The sequence below is a fragment of the Cornus florida genome, unplaced genomic scaffold (assembly GCF_030987335.1).
Source record: "Cornus florida cultivar Cherokee Brave unplaced genomic scaffold, ASM3098733v1 CherokeeBrave_3.0.0_Hap2_Chr11, whole genome shotgun sequence".
Lineage (NCBI taxonomy): Eukaryota > Viridiplantae > Streptophyta > Magnoliopsida > Cornales > Cornaceae > Cornus > Cornus florida.
The window spans coordinates 98970549-98995297 of record NW_026775581.1 but is presented as its reverse complement, the minus strand read 5'-3'; the positions used below and the strand labels follow the sequence as shown (position 1 = coordinate 98995297).

Sequence of the window (24749 nt, the reverse complement as noted above, 5' to 3'; positions counted from 1 at the left end):
TTTCTCTCTTTGCAACTGCAAACTATAAAATCTACAAGAATCAGAAGGTCAAAACCCATATATTTCAGCTTCTCCAATCGCCTCCATCTCTATTCTCGTTCTCAACTCTGAACTTGCCCTCTCTCTCTCTCTCTCTCTACAACTGCAAACTACAAAATCTACAAGAATTAGAAAGTCAAAACCCATATATTTCAGTTTATCTATCTGGTTGTTGTTTTCGTCAAATTGTCGCGGCTGCCGCCTCACTATCAGAATATAGAGTTTGAAAGAAAAGTCTAAAAGTGAAGTCTAGGATTTACAATATATATATAGTGAAGGTTAATTTGATAAATATTTTAACATGGCAGGTAAATTAGTAATTTAACATATTAATCGGGGTCGGTTTCGGGGCGGGGATTTGAGTTCCCCGCCCCCGCCTCGCCCCAAAACCAGCTGGTTTTTTTTTTTAAACCCCCATCCCTATCCCATTTAAGTAAACGGTTCTCCAAACCTATTTTAAATAGGATGGGGGCGGGGCGGTTCCCCACCGGATTGGGAATTTTTGCCACACTTGCAAAGGCCACACTAGGACTAAGACATCAGTGAATTTTTTTTTGCATGCCTGATGGAGCAATGCCACGTGATTCAATTCTCAAAACAAAAATCAGACTAACAAAATCAGTTTTCCTAAATTATCTTTTAAATTATTTTATTTATAAATTAGGCATTTGAAATTGTTTATTAAACTAGTCGACAGTCTTACTTAAATTAGCACCATTTTGCTACACAGAAAGATCCAAGTTCTTATCAAAATACACTACGTATGTCTCTCGACAAGGTTCGCGCCGATCATCTTTTTTGTGTACCAAAATGGTGTGGTGCTAAGGTTTGCACGCACCGTATTGAGTACTAACAACCTCCATCAATAATTAATCAAGTGGTTAATTGTAGTTATTAGTTCAGACAGTGAACCTCGGCTTCTCCCGTGTTGGGCCAGCTTTATGACTATTTTGTTGTCCCAGTTATGAGTTGTACTTGGCCTAATTGCTCACGGAATTATCATTCTTATATTTCAGTTACTTAAAATTAAATATAATATCTTTTTAGTTATACACTACGAGCAAGGGCGGAAATAAGGGTGGGTTTCAATTTTTTAGCCCAATAAAAAAAAAAATTTAATAGTATTAGCCCACTCAATCAAGCCCAAGTCAACTCAGCCACTATACTAAAATAAAGGCTCAAACCAAATAGGCCCGGGGCCGGCCCTGACCCAAGGCGACAAAGGCGGTCTCCTTGGGCCTCAAAATTTATAGGCCCATGTATGATGGGCCACCAGAAAAAAAATATTTTTAGGACAAATAATTTCAACCTCCCCAATCCCCTCCATCTCTATTCTCGTTCTCAACTCTGAACTTGCCCTCTCTCTATCCCTTTGCAACTGCAAACTACAAAATCTACAAGAATCAGAAGTTCAAAACCCATATATTTCACTTTATCTATCTGTCTGCAAGAATCAAAATTTCAAAACCTATTACCTTATCAAAACCCATATCTTTCAGATTGTTCAAAAAATCAAAACCCATATCTTTCAGTTTCCATCGCCCGCTGTTACAGTTCGGGTTCGCCGTTTGCAAGCTTCAGCTGCTGGCCCGCTGTCTCTCAACTCTCAAGCTTGCCCCCCTCTCTCTGCAACTGCTAACTTGTATGTATGGGTTTTGTTTTAATTTTTTTCTAAATCAACTAATCAAGCTCTGTAATTCTTGTTTTGCAAACTAAATCCTATTTGGTGAAATTTTTTATGATCTTTTTTATATAATTATTATTTTTTTTTTTACAATATAAAGTAACAAAATATGTATTGCATTTTGAGGTAATCACCGTAATCTACATTTTATTTCAGCAAAACAAATATTTTTTCTTTATTTCTATAATTTTTTATTATAATTTTTTTTATGTTGTCAATCATGTTTACAAGAAAATTTGAATCTGGGCATGAAAAAAGAAAAAAAAAGAATCTGAATTGAATTATAAATCTGCAGAGATTGAATCTGAGACAATTTTTATCAACATATCAAGCTTTTTGAAGATGGAAATCTTTTCAGAACTAAAAAAAATAATCATAACAAGAACTTTGACAAGCAAAAGTAGTTAATATAGGGTAAAGCTCTAAAGTTACTTCTTGAAAATTAAAATACTTACAAAAAGCATGCTTTTGAGTGAATTCCATAGCGTTGGAAAGGGCTTGCCATGAACTACCTCACACTCTGCTTCCACTAGTAGATTCTCAAATAGGATTAGTAAATTGGTCAAAAGAAGAGATAGGGTACTGAGTGGTGAATTGTTCACAAATAAATTGTTAATTTTTTTTTTTTTTGTTAATTACCCAAGTAGGATTTTCTATGCTTTAATCAGTCAATTGTTTAAGAAAATATTGTTAATTAACTAAAATTGAATTAAACAACAGTAGATTTTGGTTGATATATTTTGATTTAGCCCACCCCTTTGAGAAATCCTGGATTCGCCCTTGACAATAAATATAATTAAGTACGGAAACGCAACTGATTGAGCTTGCGTACGCTTAACATGCATATAGCTAAATGCTCCTACAATAATTGTGCATGAATTTTTGTTTCATATAACCCTTCTTTTTTTTTCTTTTTTTTTTTTTCATGATAAGAGTGTTAGATTAAAAATTAGAGGTGCGAAGACTCGAAGCAGGACCCCAAAAATAACGGAAAGCAGCCCAACCGGTAGACTACAAATATGTTCGCTTTCATATAACTTTGTTCGCAATCTATAAATGGGTAAAGTTTCTATATTGAACAATTTTTGTGACATGAAATACTATATTACTATCAAAATTGAAAAAAGATATATATGAATTTACCCTTGCCAACATACATTTGTCTTTTCAGTCTGGAGATTTGGGCTGTTGGGAGCTTCCTGAGTATTTTTACACACAGTCAACGCAGACATCTGCGGTAATTGCTGTTTACAGTGAAAACAATACGACATCATCTATACTGTTTAGGAAACAATGACGACGTATTTTTTTTCCTGCGCACGTACATGAAGCCCTAATAATATCACTACCACTAACAATTCTCTCTCCATCCTTTGTCTGTGCCTTTTAGGGTTCTACTAACGACGACATGGTGAGCTCCATTCTCTCTCTATGCATGTATAATGTGTATGTATATACATTTTCTGTATAGATGATGTATTTATACACGCATACATTTGCTTTTTCTAGGATTTGCATTCTGCTTGTTTCTTATGGATTCTCTCTTTATTCATTTTCTGGTTGATTTTGTGTTTTGAAATTGAATCATTGCTTGGCTGCTTCTTTTATACAGAGAAGGCATGCATTTGAATTCTAGGGATTTATTATTTTTTAGCATTTGTTATGACTTTTTCTGGCCATATATACAATGTTTGAGTAAATTGATTAACATTTTGGGTTTTAAGTACTTTTGCACAAGTTTTTGTGGTATTTTATTTTTTATTTTTTAATATTGGTAGGATATTTTTCTGAAGTACAATGGTATTGCATTTCTTTTTTTTGTTGTTGAGTTGTAGTTAGTGGTTCATTTTCAGTTGTGTCAAATTTGCCTTTATTGGTAGTCCTAATTTTATTAGTCTTTTGGCAACTGCTTTTATTTTAGAATTGTTATTTCTTGGCCATATATATCTCAAATGGTGATACTAACTTGATCTCTTGCCCTATATATGTTCCTATTCTATAGGATTTAATTAACAGTTCCTTAAATTGAAAGTTTCCTTTGAAAAATATGGCTATGATTACCACATCTATGTATTTGAATCAAAGCAGTTGCATACTACATGCCTATGATTGTATTCTTTATGATCTGATTAACAGCTTGATCATTTAACTACTCTTTCCGCAACTGTTTTGATTTAACTAGTAGTTGAGTTTGCATTTGGAAATGTGACATTTCTATAGCATTGCTGAATATTTTTGCGCAAATAGCAATTCATAGAAATCTAAATCTTATATGCACTCTATAAAACTAGAAGCAAAAAATTCATAAAAAGTATTTCTCTACGGTGCTCAAGGGTCTTTGGTGAGTGCACATAAATCCCTAGATGTTCTATAATTATATTCTCAACTCTTCTCTAGCTATATATTTTATGTCCCTAAAATTTTACTACTGGGGCTTCTTCTTTTGCATACTGCGGATCTCTTTTACTGATAGTTTTTATTAGGTCAGTTTAATTTATTTTTGGAGTAAACAAGTAACTAATTACCAGAATAAGCGAAAAAGTATCTGTACTAAACATGTTTATTAGTATACTATTAAGCATTCCTTATTGACCTCTTCGATACGGAAGATAATGGCCTTGGAGTTTTATATCATTGCAAGTACTAAGTTGCAACTGAAATGTTGTTTATTCAAGTTGGACAATTTGAATATTCACTTGTTAGTCTGGCATGTTGTGGCTTAACCTAGTCAGGTCTTTAGACAGTGAAGAATGTTCCATTTGTATAGCCATCATAAATACTTGGGCCAAGGTTTTTTTGGTGTTGGGTGATTGTTATTCCTCTTATGAGGAATTTTGTGTTTTGTTTCATCTTTTTTTTCCCTGTCAAGATGCTGATTTAGTGCTACTGTGGAATATATACTCGTCTTTACTTTTCCTTTTATGATTTCTTTGGGTAAATAAAGGAGTTAAATTAAGACAGTTCTATTGTTACTATTTTTAATGAATTTATGTTGCTTATATGTGAGTTGATGATATGCTTTTTTCGGTGGATGGTTAAGGGGGCTGAGGTTCCAGGTTTGAGGTATGTGCTATCATTTATAGAAGAGAATCATTAGAATTGCTTAATTTGTAGTAGTAGATCAATATCTTTTTATTACTGTTGTATCGAGAGGGAGCAACCTTGGGTCTTTTGCTACGGGACAGGTTGGGCATGACAGAACTAAAGATGGAAAGTGGAGATAGTTCATTCTGATGCAATGTTGATATGCAATCCGGAGGATTTCGACAAGAAGAAGAAGAAGAAGTTAAAAGATGAACTTGGTGTTGAGTTGTCGGATGAGGGTAGTTTTACCAGGGAAACTTTACGGGGACGACAAAAGAGATGGTAAGAACACCCAAGAGTCTGTCAATGATGTGGCGGAGAAGTATGTCAAATTGGTGAAGAAAATGGATGCTTTAATGTCTGACAATGGTGAAAAAATCTGTTGTATGTGTTCTAGTCGAATGTCTTTAACAGTGGTAGAGATAGTAGTTAAACGGAACTTAATTTAGTACCAGACAATGCTCTACAATGTCTGACAATTTTCATTTGTCATGTAAAACTGTCAGACCTATGAAACTGTTAATTGTGCATGTTCTAATTTTGTCGTTTGTTTGCATGAAATCTTTGTTATTTTCATATTGTGTTATATATATATATATCACATGATAGCATAAAAAAGTTTTGAGAATTCTGTTAGATCGATCTAAAATATCTATTCGAGTATACTGCAACCAACAAATTAATTTGTATGCTCTCCCATCCATTAATTCTTCTAGTAGATTTTATTTGTATTTGTGGTTGTCTCACCCTGTATTAGTATGGGGATTCAGTAGATTTTATTTGTATTTGTGGTTGTCTCACCCTGTGTTAGTAACTTCACTATTTCACTATGGGGATTCAGGTTACTATAAATTATTGTTATACAAGTTGCAGCTCTTTCTTATCTCACTCTCTCTAATCATTTTAATTGTCTTTTTGGTTTTCTCACTCTGTTTTAGTAATTTCACTCTTGGGATTATGAAAAACTCAGGTTACTGTAAATTATTGTTGTAGAATAATACTCCATAATAATAATAAAAAATCATTTTCACAATAGTGGATTGTAACGCACAAATAAAATTGTCTTTCTTCATAAATTGAAAAAATAGATTGCATTAGGTGAATGGCCATTATCATATGAGTAATGATACAAAAATCTATAAATTCTCTCCTATTAAGTATTTATCTAAATAATTGACGCATCAGTTTTTTTTTTTTTTTTTTTTTTTTGCGCCATAGACAATTACATCATTTTCTTTGTCATATAATCATATTGTACAATCAATTATAACATTGATTCAACTAGACATATTATAGTTTATTTATTAATTTATAGCAATCTAGACTTGTTGTAGTTCAACATTTTGAAGATTACATTAATTTCCAAAAAAAGAAAAAAAATAATGATGTCAATTGGGGTGCCCATAACCCTACAGAAAAACCTGTAAATGGGACACACAAAAACTTATTTAGAAGGCTATTGAATAAAATAAACCATTCGTATATTATTTTTAGTACTCCATATTAAATTAATTTGTTTACTTTTGAAAGTTCACATATAGTTTTATAGTATTACCACTGCAATGTATGAATGCATTATTATTTTATGTTTATTCTCATTCACCCTGTATATATAAAAGAAGTGACAATGACCGTTCGATCAAGATCAGACGATTCATGTTGTAGACTTGTAAGCCTCATGTCATAACACGACAAATGTTAGGGCATGGAACGAATCTGATGTGGCACAACTTTTGATGTAAACACGAAATTGGTCCCTTGATAAATATATCATTGTATAGTTGAGAGTGACATGATTGGCCAAATTAAGAATTGGAGGGTTCAGGTTCATTGCATGCCCATACCGTGGTCACGTGCCGTAAAGCTTCGAAAATGGTGGTGTGTATAGTAGTAAGTGTTATTTCCGCATTTTTCTCACACTCGCTCTCATCTCACTCATCTCTCCCCAACTCTCACTCATCTGTTTAACCGATTAAAGGCTTAGTTGTGTGTTTTTTTTTTCATCATTGAAGGTAACTTCGTTTCAGATCTGAGCCTCTCCATACATATGTGTATATATGCTTGGGATCTCTATTTCGTTGGCCTTTTCTTGACTGAACAACAGAAAACTAATGACATCTATATTTCGTTCGTCTTTTCTTTAGCTTTTTCGGTGATCAAAGAAACATTACAGTTGCAACCAATTTCCTGTATTTACAGGTGATTTTAATTTTCTGTATAAACCAATTGTTTTATAGGGTTTGCTGTTTTAGTATTTCAGTATTATTCTGTGTCACTAAAATTGGGTGGTTGTGTGTTTTAATTTTTTTATGATCGAATGTTTTTTTTTTTTAAAAAAAGAAAAGAAAAATTTGATCTTACTGTTTTGCCATATCTAAGCATGCTTTTCTAGTTCCAAATCATTTTTTTTTTTTTTTTTAATACTCTTGCAAATTTTGGCTGGTTGTCGTCGCTGGTGATTCCCCCTGTTCAGCTGTGTTCCCTGTTTCTGCTTATTTCTGATTTTGTATTTGTTTTCATGAGTTAATTCAACTATATTTTAATGTGAGGAAAAAAAAAAAAAAACTATTTTAATGGGAGATCTCTTGAACTCATCTATTTTTGCTTCTGAAAGTGGTCTTACTATTTATTTATTTTTATGCATAACCATGTCAAGATACACATTAGATTATGAATTAAGAAAATTGGCAGTTTATGTGGAAGCCCCATGCCTAAGTAAGATGGATTGCCCAAAAATTTGATTAATACCCATCAACTTGCCTTTATGTCAATCATGTCACCAACTAGGAAGGTAATATGTATACATGATGTGCAATGTTCTTAAAGAAAAATTGTGCTTTAATAATAGTTAACAGAAACATTCACTGATCATGCCTAAGTAAAATAGTTCTCAGTGCTTTATTTACTTTACTTCCATAAAGAAAGAGTGTGACATCTTTTCTTTGCCTTTTTCCATCATATGGTAACAACAAAGAGAGCATGATTTTATTTGTGATTATAGTGGTACCACATCATGGCTCACAATATGGCACGACTGTATGGATATCAAAATTTTCACAAAAACAAAATATTTTCCTGATTTTAGTGCAAATATTAAGTACTCATTAAACAACAAAGATTGAAATGTTGAATATGAATGATTTTTAGGAGATTCTAGTGCTTCATGTAATAAAGTTGATAATAATGATGATGGTCAAGATAAGATGAAGTTGATATATATACCGAGAATATTTTGAAAAGATGAATAATTAAAATGCATGCTAATAACCATATGGTATATCTTGCTGCAATAATCCTTCTCATGTCTCAAAGTGAAAACAAATAAACTATTTTAAAACCCAAGCTGGTCAGAAAGTATAATAACAAAACAGAGTATTAATATTCTCTTTCACTGCACAGAGGGGGTGGGGGAAAGGACAAAAAAAGTAGAAGAAAATTTGTTGAAACATGACCCTCCTATTCTTGTTAATCTGTCCAAACCCCAACTAGTTTAGTCCAGACTCTCCTTTTCTTGTTGGGCTTTGAACTTTATCTCAAATTCAACTTTGTTTTGCCCGTTGGTTTCCTAAAGAAAATAGTTGGTCATTCATGCTATTTGAAGCTAAATTGCTCTGTGGTTTTTGTATATGTAATGGCACAGGTGCATGGATGGAATTTCAGGTGTAAGCATGATGTGGATACTGTAATTATTATAAATGTGCTGTATTCCAAGAGTCCTTAATTACATAGTAGAGTATACTGTATTGTTGTTCCTCATTCTTTTATATAAATGTTCATTCCGATTTTGATATAAATGTTCATTCTCATTCTTTTCTTTGAGCAAGTTAATTTTTCTTAAATCTTTAAGGCCATGTTTGATTGGTAGATGGATACAGAAGTTTAATCATTGACTCAAATGACCACAAATACAAATGATGAAGAAAATGATGTGGTGGAGGTTGGGGTTGATGGCCAAAAAATATGGGATGCCTCTAAAGAAGAGAGTTTCATCCTATTGCTTGTGGATGAAATAATGTATGGGAATAGAAATACGATTACATTTACCAACACTGGTTGGAAAACCTAGTGGCGGGAATGATACGGTTTACGACAAAAATCAACTTAGGAACAAGTATCATCAATGAAATAATCTAATTATTTTGGTACTTACTAGAACATCTTCATGTTTTGTATACGATCAAACATGTAATGTTAGCGTTATCCTATTCTGTATATGGGTTCTTGTCTCTTATGTTTTAGTCAATGATCATACTATTATTTATTATTTTTGGTTACCAAACATGTTCTCTTTTCTGCTTTAAAAAATTCAACAACTGATGTATGTTACCAAACGAGTTCTTCTTTTGACAGAAATGACAACACAAAAAATCACTGCTTCCGTTTTTCACTGAAATTACGGCGCAAAGAAAAAAAGAAAAAGGAAAAGAAAAATCTCTCTCACCATCCTTTCTCTGTGCCTTCTATGGCGCACTACCGACGACAAGGTGAGCTCCATTCTCTTACTCTATATATTATGTGTAACTGTGTATATATACACATTTTGTATAGATGTATATGTATACCACTATATGTACTGTTTATATATATGCTTCTTCTGGGATTGCGTTCTGTTTTTTTCTTATGGATTCTCTATTTCCTGGTTGATTTCTTGTTTTGATTCAGTGCTTGCTGCTTCTTTCCTTCAGAGAAGGCATGTATTTGGATTCTAGGAATTCATCATTTTAGCATATAAACAATGTTTGAGTAATTAAATTGATTTACATTTTGGATTTGAAGTACTTTAGCACAACTTTTTGTAGTTTTTATTTTAAATATTGCTAGGGTATGGTCGATTGTTCTACAGAATTAGAGTTTATAGTTGCAGCTGGACTGAGAGCCTTCTTTTTCTCTGTTGTTTCCATGTATATTTATATATAGTTATGATATGAATGTTTGCGTGAATGGTTAAACCATCGGAGTTTCGTGATATTTTGTTTGCCATTAGTGGAATTATGTTATGAAACATTGCTCTCAACGAGAAAGCCTTTGAACTCGAGTGTCTTTCTTTCTTTTTTTTCATATGTTTGATGGAGAACAATGGCTTTATTTTGTACATAAATACCGAAGAAGCGTTGAAATGGATTTGCATTATTTCTCTTTTTTTGGAGTTTAAATTTTATTTTTTGCAGCAATACTTATTGATGGAATTAGCTGCAATTATTTATCTCTTGGCCTCTTTATGGCTATATTTCGTGTATGGCCTCTCTTACTCCTCCTTTCGGTGGAATCTGTTAAAGTGCTTGAATTTGAAAGTTCAAATTTGGGTGTTTGTATGTAATATGTGTTTGCAATGTAATTTGCAGGAATAGCTAGGTGTTTGAATTTGTTAGCGTCTTGTATATCCTTACTATACACTGAATTTTTTAGAATATCTTATGTTTGAAATTAATTTGTTAGTGTCTACATGTACCCATGCAGTTTTGCTGAACATCATACAACCACGTGATTCATATTTTATCTATGAAATCCTGGGATTTTGAATGGATTTGAAACACACCAAAGTATTACTGACTATTTGTTTTAAGCCCCAGTTCAACTAGGATATTTAGGAAAATGTGAATGAATTTTATAGAATAAAGAACAGGCAATTATCGGGTGGAAACCAGCTACCTGGCACGTGTCCTTCAATCACTTTCTCAAAAATTTCTCTAGTATTAAATGGATTGTCGCATCGACTGTAAGGTAGCCATTAGTGTTAGAGAACCTGTCAGAGGATGTTAAATGCCAGTGCATATCCAACTAACTAAACTCCTGAACTCCATATCATAGTTATTTGTAATCTTAAACTCATGTCAGAACTCTTGTTTGTGAAATGTTTTTAACTGTAATCTTAACCTCATGTGAGAAATGTTGTTTGCAAAAGATTTTTTAGCTGGTGAAAATTCCTTCAGGTGTTCTGAGAAAGAAAAAAAAAATGTTGAGAGAGAGAGAGATCCGCTCATTTTAATGCATATTGCCACCATTGAAAAAGGTTATATATTGAGCCACCTTTATGTTCTCAATTAAGGAATGACTACATTTTGACCTTTAACTACAGGAGCGTTGTAAAATATTTGGCTTCAGACTCTCAGACGCATTAGTCCAGTTCTATTCAAATTTGGCATCTCACCAGTTATATTTGACATGATTTGTGACTTGTCTTGTTTAAAATTTTGCAACTTTACGCTTGTGAGATAATGAGAATTGATGGTAAAGATAACTGAAGGTTGCGGAACTACTCATTTATTATGAAAGGGATGTAAGTGTTCAAATCCTATTATCCTTGCTTAAGAAGTTAGGTTCAGGAAAGGCCTGGGCATTTCTGTAACTTCAGATCATCTCCTTGGGCTCAAATTCTATGGACATAATAGTATCTTAAATTGCTTGAATTTGGATTGATTTATAATTTAAAAACATGGTGAAAATTGGCACTTCTGCGCTTACCTCTCAATTCTCAGTCACAAACGGAAAACTAAACTGAATTAAAAGTAATTGGACTAATTTTCTTAAACTTCAATCTGTAAAATAGATGTTTTAAAGTTTCAGACCTTCTGTTTCAATGTTGGCAATGTGTTTCAGCCTTCTCCCTCCTTGTCTTTCATGTCATTTGGGTTCATCTCAGTTTGTTCTTGGATTATAAACACACGAAGGGTTAATTGCACCCCCGCAGCGCGAGACTATGGAAGATGTCCAACTGTCCAACTGCCTTAAGGTGGCCATTATTTGTGTTGAAAATCACTAAATTAGTGTTAAGGTTATTTGCACAAAGATCCCCTGAACTATAAGAAATTTACACACTACCCCCTTGAACATGGGTAATATGTCAATGGTTTATAGTTCATGGGTTTTGTGCAATTAATCTAAAAGGATTTGGGATTTTCAAAAAGTTGCAATGCTTCAACTGTTTATTTCTTAATGTTAACTTGATGGAAGACTTGATAGTTCGGGGTGGCTATCTGCTAAAAATTTAGTATGGGGTAACTATGTAACTATAGTTATAGTTCGGATGTTTTTTATTTTTTTTATTTTTATTTTTTTGCAATTAACCTTTTAAAGTCCACTTCACTTTTTGTTTTCTTGTCAAGCTCAATTTTCTCTTTTATCATACTCTATTTATTTATTTTTATTTTCTGTATTCATCTATATCCCTTTTCTGATTTCTTTTTGTCAAGCTCTACCTTTCTTTTATTTCATTAGTAAAACCTTGTTACCCAAGCAAGTCATCCTAACTTTTCTTCCTTAAAACTTCAAGCACCAGATGTTGGGCATTCTGGCAACCTCATCTCACAAGAGAGTCATCATCTATAGCTCCCAAATGCACACCCATGTGGCAGCATTATTTGTCAGCAACCCCGCAAGCATGGTCACTTGGATGTAGGGGAACTGGTATTAGAAACTGCATCCAAACCCCAGTAACCATATTATAGGACGCAATACTATCTGGATCCGAACACAATTATGCCATCAATAGACTTCACTTGCCACCCAAAATTTAGTGACAAGGGTAGCTTAATGGTTAAGGGCATGCTTCCTGGGCGAATCCAAGATTGACTTAATAAATTATAAAGTTCATACTTTCCATCACAACCAACCCAGAGGATTTTATAGCCCTCACTTGCCGATTTCCCATTCAATGTCCATTCCCACGGCAACTCGTGACAAGACGAGCTGTCAACTCTCTGAAAGATTGAGTGAGAGGTTGCAAATATAGATGCTTGAATGTCAGTATCAAGAAAGCAGATAAGACCTCCAAGCCGAAGCAACTAGCAAGACCATTGACTTTGTTGCAAAATGATTAACAGATTAGTGCATTTGTTAGTCATTTTGCAACAAAGACAAATGACAATTAAGTGTCATTTTGCAACGAAATTAATTGTCTTGCTAGTTGCTTCGACTGACAGTCTTGTCTGCTTTCCTGATACTGTCCGTACAAGCTTCCATGTTTACAACCCTCTTACGTAACCCTTTTACTTGGTCATCAGTAAAGGTCTAGTCCAGGATTCCCACGCCTGAGTTACCGTGGGAATGACATTGAATGGGAAATCGAAAACTGTGAGGGCTATAAGATATTGTTTGTTATGTGAAGTATGAAGTTTATAACTTTAAACTCTTGAATTCACCCAAGAAGCATGCCCTTAACTATTAAGCTACCTTTGTCACTAAATTTTTGGTCGCATGCGATGTCCATTGATGGCACTATTTACTTCATGTGTAAAGATCGGGATTGTCCCCTACAATATAGTTACAGGGGTTTGGAAGCAGTTTCTAATCCCAGCTCCCCTATATCTAAATGGCTTGAGGTGGCCATTATATGTGTTGAACTATAAGAAATTTACACACTACCCCCTGAAACATGGGTATTTTGTAAATTTTATAGTTCTTGGGTTTTGAGCAATTAATCTATAAGGGTACTTTGGGATTTTCAAAAAATCGCAATGCTTCCAACTGTTTATTTCTGAACGCTAACTTGATGGAAAACTTTTGATAGTTCAGGGTGGCAATCTGCTAAAAATTTAGTATGGGGTGAAATGCTACTATGTTATAGTTTGGAGGTTTTTGCAATCAGCCTTTTAAAGTCCACTTCACTTTCTGTTTTCTTGTCAAGCTCAGCTTTATCTTCTGTCATACTCTATTTATTTATTTTTTATTTCCTGTATTGGCCTATATCTCCCCTTTCTGATTTCTTTTTGTCAAGTTCTAACTTCCTTTAATTCTTTTTTTTTTTTTTTTTTTCTTTATAGTTGTTCTGATTTTAAAAATTATCTAAAATTTTGGTCCATGGATGTGTTTGACACATTTATCAATGCGCTCTCTACGTTATCTGTTTTCTCTAATAAACTTGCTTGATGGTGAGGGTTAGGCCTGTAAGGTGTGTATTGGTTCAAAGGTGGAGAAAGCTAAAGATACTTTGTGAGATCATATTCTTTTTGGCAGCTGCGATTTGGTTGATATTTTATTCAATTCTTGCAGATTATGTATGTAGTTCATTATGTAAATGCAATTAACTCTTCATATATAAGTGTTTGCTTGTTATCTATTGAATGACTTTCCTATTTGCTATACCATGCGGGGTTCGTCTGGCTTGTTGCAAACAGAACACAATGAGAATTTTCTCCAATTAACTACATAATGTCAATATCTGTTAATCACAAATTTCTATTTCAATCTTTTTTCTCTTTTCTGGTACGGAAGAACTGATGTTATGACTCATAAAGGAGGTAAACTTTTTGGAGTATCATTGGAATAGCTAATTTCTTTCTGTCTTCTTCATCTAACAAAGGGCATGGAATATAAGTGGACTTTCAAGATTTGAGATTAATATTTTACTTTTGTTGGTATCTGCAATTGCAAAACTCAGTGCCACTAACTCCCTGTTACTCTTTTTCTCATTTATGTTTTATATAATATCCTAGTTTGTAAAAAAAGATATCCTGATTTGAATTTTCTGATGTGCTTACTTATTTATGTGACTTATAAAAGATAAATGTAAAATTGGCACATGGCTCTGGAATAGCATAATTTATATAAAAACCTTCACAATTCCCTAACACAAACTGAAAACTTAAGTGAACTGAAAGTCAATTAGACCACTATTCTTAAGCTTCAATTTGCAAATATAGATGATCAGAGTTTTTCTGGACATTTTGTTTTGGTATCATCAGAGTGTTTAGGCCTCTCCTTTCTGCTTTCGCATTGGTCTGATCTTGTGGTTCTTTATGTTTCCTGATTTTTGATGTGGGTTAATGCCTTTGAGTAAAAGAAGCTCTATGTATGTAATTCATTTGGATTTGTTTGATGGATGGTGATGGGAATGCGGTGTGGTTCGATTTATTGGTAATGAAATTGTAGTATGTTATGATATATGCTCACCTTTTTCCAGTCGAATTTTGAATTTTTCTCTCTTTTCTCAAGTGCATTGGTATCACATTTCTTTTTTGTTATTGGTAGTCTGCATTTTATTGGTCTTTTGCCAACTGCTTTTATTTTAGAATTATTCTTTCTTGGCTGTATATATCTCAAATGGTGATACCAACTTGATCTTTTGCCCTATATTCGTATTCTTTGTCATTTAATTAACAGTCCTTTGAATTAAAAGTTTCCTTTGAAAAACACACCGATGTTTACTACGTCTATGTGTTTGAATCAAAGCAGTTACATGCTACATGCCTATGCTTGTAGTCTTTATGATCTTATTAACAGCTTGATCATTTAATTACACTTTTGCAACTGCTTTAATTTAACTAGTAGTTGCATGTGACATTTATTTAGTCTTGTGGATTTTTTTTGTTTGGCGCAAATTGTATTTCAAAGAGAGCTAAATCTTATATGCACTATAAAAAACCAGAATTAAAAATTTCATAAGAAGTATATCTCTACAGCGCTCAAGCGTCTTTGGTGAGTGCACATAAATCCCTATATTCTCAACTATTCTGTAGCTATATATTTTTCACCTGATGTCCTAAAATTTTACTACTCGGGCCTCTTGTTTTGTGACTGGATCCCTTTTACTGATAGCTTTTATTAGGTCAGTTTAATTAATTTTTGGACTAAACAATTGACTTGTGACCAGAATAAGCGAAAAAGCAATAGTTTGGACTGAAATTGCATAGGACACGTTTATTGGTATACCGAAGATAATTGCCTTGGAGTTTTATATCGTTGCAAGTACTAAGTTGCAACTGAAATGTTGTTTATTCAAGTTTGACAATTTGAACAATCACATGTTAATCTTGTGGCTTAACCTAGTTAGTTCCTTTGACAGAGAAGAATGTTCCATTTTTACAGCCATCCCAAATACTTGGGTCAAGTTTTTGTGGTGTTGGGTGGCTGTTATTCCTCTTATGAGGAATTTTATGTTTTGTTTTCTTCTTCTTTTTTTCCCTGGTCAAGATACTGATTTTGTGATAATGTGCAATATATACTTGTCATTACTTTTTCTTTTATGATTTCTTTTGGTAAATAAAGAAATTAAAATAAGGGTTTTTTATTATTTTTTTTTCCAAAAAAAAAATATTTTTAATGAATTTATGTTGCTTTCATGTGGGTTGATTAAGTTCTTTTCTTTAATTTGGTTAAAATCCCGATTACTAGCAGATGGGATATGGTGATGGTGCTGCATTTTTCGATTGATGGTTAAGGGGGCTGAGGTTGTGGTATGTGCTATCATTTTGAAAAGAGAATTAGTATAAGCCCTGAAAAGAGGAAGCAGTCTTCTATGTCTTCCCTTGGGTCTTTGCTAGGGCAAGGCGGAACTGAAGATGAAAGTGAAGATACTTGGAAGTAATGCAATGTTTGCAGGATGAGCAACACTACTCTTCAATCTGGAGGATTTGAATAAGAAGTTAGAAGATGAAGTTGGTGTGAAGTTGTCCGGTGAGGGTTTTTATCAAGGAACTTTACAGGGACGACAAAAGAGATGGTAAGAGCACCTATTTCAAAATGGTGTAGAAAATGGATGCTTTCAACGTCGGACAATGGTGAAAAAAAGCAGTTCAGGATGAGTTGATGACAGGTGAATCTGTTTATAGACTGAATGTTGTAATATAATGTCTAACAATGGTAGGGATAGTACTTAAAGGGAGCTTTAGTGTCAGACAATGCTCTTTAATGTGTGACAATGTATGAAAACGTTAATAGTGAATATAGTTGCTTCCCATTCACAGAATTGAGCATTTTCTGGAACTGAAATTCCTCAATGCTCTTTATATCGAAGTTGCATTTTTAATGTAATTGTATTGCATCCTTCATTTCATGATAGTAAAAAGTGAATGAAAAAAAAAAGATTAAAAAAAAAAAAAAAATTGTAGTTGAGAATTAATAGGACGGGCTTCCCATTTAACAAAAGGAGTCGGATAATGGGATTGCCCTTGTTTGTACAATGGGTTAACCTTTGAACTATAGCCAACACAGTTTAAATTTTTAATGGGTGGACATTTACACAGTCCATAAATGTCCCGAAAATATTAAAAAGAAAAAAGGAACAGATTTTTAACTAATTTATTAAATATATAGACTCGTAGGATATCCACGTGAATGATGAATCCCCAAGATGGGAGAGACACCAGATATTATTATTCGTATAAGGTTAAAGAGATTCTACGGTTGGGCTTAGCTTTGGAATAGTAGACAACTTTTCGGACTGAGCGGTCCACAAGCATGATACTAAAGTCCTTTTAATATGATACTAACATCGGTTACAGGAGTAAAAAAATTAATCCACACTTTTTATATGGACCGTTATATTAAATTTAACAGTTATTTTTCAAATCTACCTATGCACTTTCCTTTTAACACAAAATCACTATTTTTAGTTTAACAGTTATTTTTCAAATCTACCTATGCACTTTCCTTTTAACACAAAATCACTATTTTTAGTTTGCATATTTAATTTTATCATTACGGCCTACTGTAGCTATAAAAGGTAATTACCAAAATAAAAATAAAAAAATCTTTGCTACTGCATTATCCAAATTTTATATCTTTGAACACATGTGCCGGCAAATTCAACAAGAGAATTTGTGCCAAACACAACTCCTCAAAATCTAGTTGACCTAGTTTGAGAACACCGAGCCATCTTAAAATTGAAATAGAAAGAAATTTTGTTTAAACTTTAAATGAAAGTTTCTCCAATTACAATTTTAATGTATCAATTCGATATTCCAAAATGTAACATTATAGTATATTTGTTCGTAAATTTACTTATACCGGACAAGTATATTTATTTGAATTTTAGTATGTGCACATGCAAAAAAGACCCCATACTATTAAAAACTGAGATATACATTAAGCATGGCTACAAGATGTTTCTTAGGAAAACACTCTAATATTATACTACTGCATTTTGCTTAAGTTTGATTGCAAAATTAAAAGATACAGGTAATAAATAGGTATTATTTTTTTTTCAAAGAAACGTTTAAAGAAAAACAAATTTTAGTAATATATACACGGTTATTTTCTTTCTTTCAAAGCTTTCTATTTTTATTTTGGTAATTACCTTTTATTGCTACATAGATTACCGGTATTATTTTTCTTTCAAAGAAACATTTAAAGAAAAATAAATTTTAGTAATATATACACGGGTATTATCTTTCTTTCAAAGCTTTCTATTTTTATTCTGGTAATTACCTTTTATTGCTACATAGGTGGTAATCGTAAAATTAAATACGAAAACTAAAAATAGGGTGAGATTTGTTTTGTATTAAAAGGAAAGGATATGGGTGGGTTTGAAAAATGATCGTTAGATTTAATCCAACGGTTCATATAGAAAGTGTAGATTAATTTTCTTGTTCTACGGAGAGCAAGAAATCAAGACTCATATATATATATATATATTTATATGTATGTATGTATTTATAGAATAATATATGCTAAATGTTAGAAGTTTTTTGACTTGTGGATTAATATCATTTAATACACTTTATTTTCAATTTTAAAAATATTTAAGTAGATTGGATTATTCCTCTTGCGCATGTGCTTATAAACCCGACATACATATCTATCTTTGTAAGTGGATAGGAACCATTTGAATCATCTCTTTATTACAATCTTTTGAAATAAATCTCTACAGATTGAGTTATTAAGCCAAAATTTCTAATCCATCTCCTAAAATTTGTTTCTAATAAATATAAGCAAATAACTCTCATAATACTCTTAACATGACTTGATTTTTCAATTTTCAATTTGAGAGACTGCAGACCACAATAATCTTTTGATATTAAAATTGTTTTCCGAAGAATATTAGAATTGTTTGTACAATGTACAGAGACTTTATTCTAATTGTATATGTTTAATATTTATTTATTTTTATAACAAGGGTAATATAATCGTTTACTAATTTTGGCATGAGAGGGATCAACTAAAGAGGGGTGTTTAAAGATGTATTTTGTGCATTTAATATCATTTATACTTAAATGAACAAATTTTTTTTTTTTTAATTATACACTATGCGACTATTCGTGCATTTAAAACCCATACAAGCTAAATGCTCCCTCCGTCCAATATTGGAACGGAGGAAGTACATATTATAATTGTGAAAGAATTAAAGTGTCTAATTGAAAACAATACGACATCGTCTATATCGTTTAGGACAACGACGACGTATTGGCTTTTTTTTTTTTTTTTTTTCGCAACGTTTTGATTTAAAACATGCAGCCCTAATTTTTCTCACCGCATTTTCAGTCACCCTTGCTTTGAGTACGGTACTGTAAAATCTCTCCCCCTCATTTCTCTGTGCCTTCTAGGGTTCCACTAACGAAAACAAGGTGAGCTTCATGCTTGCTCTCTATGTATGTATATACATTTTCTATATAGATGTATTTATATACCTTTGCTTCTTCTGGGATTTGCATTCTGCTTGTTTCTTATGGATTCTCTCCTTTATTCATTTCCTGCTTGATTTCGTGTTTTGAATCATTACTTGCTGCTTCTTTTTTACAGAGAAGGCATGTATTTGGATTCTAGGGATTTATCATTTTTTAGCATTTATTAGGACTTTTATCAGGATATATAGACAACGTTTGAGTAAATTGATTTACATTTTGGATTTTAAGTACTTTAGCACAACTTTTTGTGGTTTTTTATTTGAATATTGGTATGATATAGTCGATTGTTCTGCAGAATTAGAGTTTATAGTTGCAGCGAGAGCCTTCTTTTCTCTGTTGTTTCGATGTATATTTATATATTGTTATGATGTGATGTGAATGTGCGGTTGAATGGATAAAGCATAGGAGTTTCATCATCTTTGGCTTTCTGTACACAGTTCTTTTTGAATCTGTGTTTTATTTTATTTTTTTCAATGGTTAATCACAAACACACACACACACCCATATTTGGTCCCCACCACCATCTAGGCTAGTGCCTATTGGTGTTTTTATTTTTAATATGATAGAGCATAAATAATGGAAAAAGGGTTGAAATGGATTTGCATTCTCTCTTTTATTTTTTTTTGGAGTTAAAATTTTATTTTTTGCAGCAATACTTGTTGATTGAATTAACTACAATTATTTATCTCTTGACCTCTTTTTTGGCTATATTTCGCGCATGACCTCTTTCTTTTACTCTGTTCTTTTATTGGAATCTAGTTAAGTGCTTGAATCTGATTGTTCAAATTTGGGTGTTTGTATGTAACATGTATGCAGTGTAATTTGCAGGAATATATAGCTAGGTGTTTATACATTTGCTAGAGTCATGCACGTCCTTACAATACACAATTTTTTAGAACATTTTCCATTTAAAACTAAATTGTTGTGTCTACAGCATGTGGTCCAACAGTTTTACTGAATAACATACAACAATGTGTTTCATATTTTATCTATGAAATTCTGGGATTTTGAATGGATTTGAGACACAATAAAGTATTGCTGAATAAAGAGTCAGGTAATTATTGGGTGAAAACCAGCTAGCTGGTCACCTGGAACACATCTTTCAATCACTTTCTCAAAAATTTCTCTTCTATTAAATGGATGAATGGATTCATATTTGTGAAGAACAGTTTTATCATAGTAACATTCTTTTGCATTGACAGTAAGGTAGCCATTAGTGTTAGAGAACCTGTCAGAGGATACTAAATGTCAATGCATATCCAACTAATTAAACTCCAGAACTCCAGATCATAGTATCTTAAACTCATGTGAGAACTATTGTTTGTAAAATGTTTTTAAATGTAATCTTAACCTCTTGTGAGGAATGCTGTTTGCAAAATATTTTTTAGCTTATAAAAATTCCTTCACGTGTTCCGAAAAATAAAATAAAAAGATGAGAGAGAGGTGATCCAACTTATTAATTTCCACCATTGAAAATGGTTAAATATTGATCCATCTTTATGTTCTATTAAGGAATGACTGCATTATGTTTGATGTGATATGTGGCTTGTCTTGTTATAAAATGTTGCAACTTTACGTATGTGAGATAATAAGGATTGATGGTAAAGATAACCAAAGGTTGCGGAACTACTCATTTGTTTTGATAGGGAGACATGAAGAGTTCAGATCCTATTAGCCACGCTTACGAAGTTAGGTTCAGGAAAAAGCCGGGGCACTTATGTAACTTACAGATCATCTCCTTGGGCTAAAATTCTATGGACATAAGAGTAATTTAAATTACTCGTTTTGATTGATTTATCCATTAAAAGCATGACGAAATTGGCACTTCTGCGTGTACCTCTCAATTCTCAATCACAAACTGAAACTAAACTGAATAATAAAAAGTAGTTGGACAAATGTTCTTAAGCTTCAATCTATAAAATGGATGTTTTAAAGTTTCAGACCTATTGTTTCAACGGCATCAAATCGTTTCAGCCTTCTCCCCACTTGTCCATATCATTCGGCTAATGGCTGCCCCCCCACCCCCACCCCCAGCTTGGGACTATGGAAAAGGGCCAACTGTCCAACTGCCTTAAGGTTGGACATTATATGTGCTGAAAACTACAAAATTGGCCTTAAGATTATTTTGCACAAAGATCCCCAGAACTATACAATTACACAATACCCCCTGAAACATGGATAATATGCAAATTGCTTATAGTTCGCGGGTTATGCAATAAAAGGGTAATTTGGGATTTTCAAAAAGTCAAAATGCTTCAACTGTTTATTTTTTAACGTTAACTTGATGGAACACTTTTGATAGTCCAGGGAATCAGGGTGGCAATCTGCTAAAAATTAGTACGGGAGTTGTCTGTTGGTTCAAAGGTGGAGAGTCTTGGGAGGTCATATTCTTTTTCGCAGCTGTGATTTAGTTGTTATTTTATTCAATTAATGCATACTATGTTTGCAGTCCATTATGTAAATACAATTAAGTCTTCGTAAACAAGTGTTTGCTTGTTATCTGTTGAATAGCTTTCCTGTTTGCTATATACTATGCGGGTTTGTTTGGCTTGTTGCAACCAGAACATGATGAGAATTTTGTCAAATTTATCCAATTAACTACATAATATCAATATTTGTTAAGAATTTATCACACATTTCTATTTCTTTTTTTCTTCTCTTTTTTGGTACAGAAGAATTGATTTTATGACTTATAAAGGAGGTTAACCTTTTGGAGCATCATTGGATTTGTTAATTTCTTTCTGTCTTGTAAAAGAAGATGGCCTGATTTTGATTTTTTCATCTCCCTACTCATTTCTGTGACTTCTAAAAGATAAATGTAAAATAGGCACATGGCTCTGGAATATCATAATTTATATAAAAACCCTCACAATTTTCAAACACAAACTGAAAACTTAAGTGAACTAAAAGTAAATTAGACCACTGTTCATAAGCTTCAATTTGCAAAAATAGATGATCAGAGTATTTCTGGACGTTTTGTTTCGGTATCATTGCAGTGTTAAGGCCTCTGCCTTCTTTTTGCTTGGCTTTTGTATTGATCTGATCTTGTGCTTCTTTATGTTTCCTGGTTTCTTATGTGGGTTAATGCAAGTTTTTTGTTTTGGTTCCAGTAAAAGAAGTTCTATTTATGTAATTCAATTGGAGTTGTTTGATAGCTGGTGATGGGAATGTGTTATGGTTTGATATAGCGGTACTGAAATTGTAGTATGTTATGATATATGTTCGCCTTTTTCCAGTAGAATTTTGATTTTTGAACTTTTCTTTCTTTTCTCAAGTACAATGGTATTGCATTTCTTTTTTGTTATTGAGTAGTAGTAAGTGGGTTCATTTTCAGTTGTGTCAATTTTACCTGATGTCCCTAAAATTTTACTACTCAGGCCTTTTGTTTTTGCATACTGGAGAGAGCTTTTACCTTATACCTTTTGAAGTGAAAAACTAACTTATTACCAGAATAAGCGAAAAAGCAATAGTCTGGACTAAAATTGCATTGGACACGTTTATTAGCATACTATTAAGCATTCCCTATTCACCTCTTCGATACTGAAGATAACTAATGAATTTATGTTTGCTTATATGTGATTTGATGATATTCTTTTCATTAATTTGGTTAAATCCCAATCTATACTAGCAGATGGGATATGGTGCTACTGCTGCTGCATATTTCGGTCGTTTGTTATTGGGGTTGAAGTTGCAGGTATGTGCTATCATTTTGAGAAGAGAATTATTATAATCGCTTAATTTGTAGTAGACCAATATCTTTCTATTACTGTTGTATCCAGAGGGAGCAGTCTCTGTCTTCCCTTGCGTCTTTGGTACGGGACCGGTTGGGCAACACGAAATTGCAGAAGATGAAAGTGGAGATAGTTGAAGGTAAAGAAGTGTTGCCAGGAAAAGCAAAAGTGTTCTGCAATCCGAAGGATTTCGACAAGATGAAGAAGAAGTTAGAGGAACAACTCGGTGTCAAGTTGTCCGATGAGGCTTTTGTCAAGGAGATTTGTGGGGACGACAAAAGAGATGGTAAGAGCACCCGAGAGTCTGTCGATGATGTGGCGGAGAAATATGTCAAAATGGTGAAGAAAATGGATGCTTTAATGTCAGACGATGGTGAAAAAGGCAGTTCTGGAAGAGGTGGAGAACACTAATGAAGCTGTTAATAGAGTGGATGTTCTAATCTAATGTCTAACAATGGTAGAGACAGTAGTTAAAGGGTACTTTAGTAACTGTCAGACCTATGAAACTGTTAGTAGTGGATGTTCTAATCTAATCTAAATGTCAAACAATTGTAGATATTAGATGGTGTTTGGAGGAATTTCAGTTCCAGAAAATGCTAAATTCTGTGAATGGGAAGTAACTTGCTATATTTTCATTTGTACTTAACTTCGTTTGTTAGGAATTTGTAGTGTGTTTGCATTAAATCTTTGTTATTTTCATTTTGTGTTATATATATTTGTATTACATGGATCGTGTATTCTATATAACATGGTAGCATAAAAAAGTTTGAGAAGATCAGAAAAGGTGGAAGACAACTACGAAGAATAGGGTAAATGTATCAGGAAATACAAAGATTAATTATGTTTAGCTTTTATGGCGTTGTTGACTTACAGCTCACTAACATTATTGGATGACAACACAGTCCATAAATTTCCTGAAAATATTAAAAAGAAAAGCAATAGATTTTTAAGTAATTTATTAAATATATAGACTCAAGTGGATATCCACATGAATCCCCAATAGTGATAAGAGAGGACCCCCCCAATATTATTATTCGTACAAGGGCTAAAGAGATTCTACTTTTGGGCTTAGCTTTGGATTAGAAAACACTCAGACTGAACGGCCAAGAAGCATGATACTGAAGTCCATTTAACATGATATGTATATATATGTATATATATATATAGCAATTTTAACATGATATAACATTGGACACTTTTATTGCTTTTGAGATGACCTAACAATAGTCATTGGTCACTGTATATCAATTTTTTATAGAATAATAAATGCCACATGTTAGAAGTTCTTGGTCCGTCTTGAATCTGAATGGAGAGGGTGACAGCATGATTGTCTAATACGCGGTCCGTATCAGTCACTTTACGCTAACTTTGTCCGAGTTCGTTACACCGTGACCTTAACTGATACTGCAAACCATGAGTATATTGGGCTCATAAAGGCAACATCATTTAATAACTTAAGTTTTTGAATCCAATAATATCCGTTTACGGGTCCAAGATTTTTTTTTTTATTAGAATCCAATGTTGAACAAGAAACTTTAACCTAGGTATCAAGAAACTCTTTTAAAACGACAACTCACACAAATCTACATTCATTTGAAAACTCAAATCTTTCAAAGGAAGAAAAAAAGAAAAAAAAAATTCATGAAAGATGCATCACTTAAGCTAAAGGGTTGTGTTACTAAAGCTCAAATGTTTACAAAGCAAAAAGGCAATGTTCAACCTCTGTCACTTTTCGTATATGGTTTTTTTTGGCTTCAAAGCTTTGAGAAGAAAGAAAAAGAGGTCCAGCATCTTGCAACCAAACACTGCATTTAATTTAATTTAATTTTAACTTATATAAAGTACTATATGTTAAACTTATTTTGTTTTCTC

The 24749-nt window shown here is 32.9% G+C and overlaps 1 protein-coding gene and 1 long non-coding RNA gene across 9 annotated transcripts; both read left to right on the top strand.

The window, feature by feature from the left end:
- Positions 1 to 1365: 1365 nt before the first annotated feature.
- LOC132286213 (uncharacterized) lies at positions 1366 to 16507 on the top strand. Of its 6 annotated transcripts, XR_009472709.1 has the most exons (8): positions 1366 to 1681; positions 2657 to 2783; positions 2895 to 3134; positions 4764 to 4786; positions 4909 to 6697; positions 6952 to 7006; positions 9158 to 9291; positions 15920 to 16507. It is a non-coding gene; the product is annotated as an uncharacterized LOC132286213 (long non-coding RNA). The 6 variants fall into 6 exon arrangements; XR_009472707.1 differs by having other exon boundaries at positions 2657 to 2729; positions 4764 to 6697; XR_009472710.1 differs by lacking the exon at positions 4764 to 4786 and having other exon boundaries at positions 2895 to 2960.
- Positions 16508 to 18978: 2471 nt separating this feature from the next.
- LOC132285443 (uncharacterized) lies at positions 18979 to 23506 on the top strand. Of its 3 annotated transcripts, none has more exons than XM_059787637.1 (3): positions 18979 to 19086; positions 22778 to 22840; positions 22926 to 23506. In XM_059787637.1, the coding sequence occupies exons 2-3, from the start codon at positions 22778 to 22780 to the stop codon at positions 23286 to 23288; spliced, it is 426 nt and encodes a 141-aa protein (XP_059643620.1). In that variant the 5' UTR covers positions 18979 to 19086; the 3' UTR covers positions 23289 to 23506. The 3 variants fall into 3 exon arrangements, with proteins under 3 accessions (XP_059643620.1, XP_059643621.1, XP_059643622.1); XM_059787638.1 differs by having other exon boundaries at positions 22775 to 22840; XM_059787639.1 differs by lacking the exon at positions 18979 to 19086 and adding an exon at positions 21431 to 21527.
- Positions 23507 to 24749: the final 1243 nt, after the last annotated feature.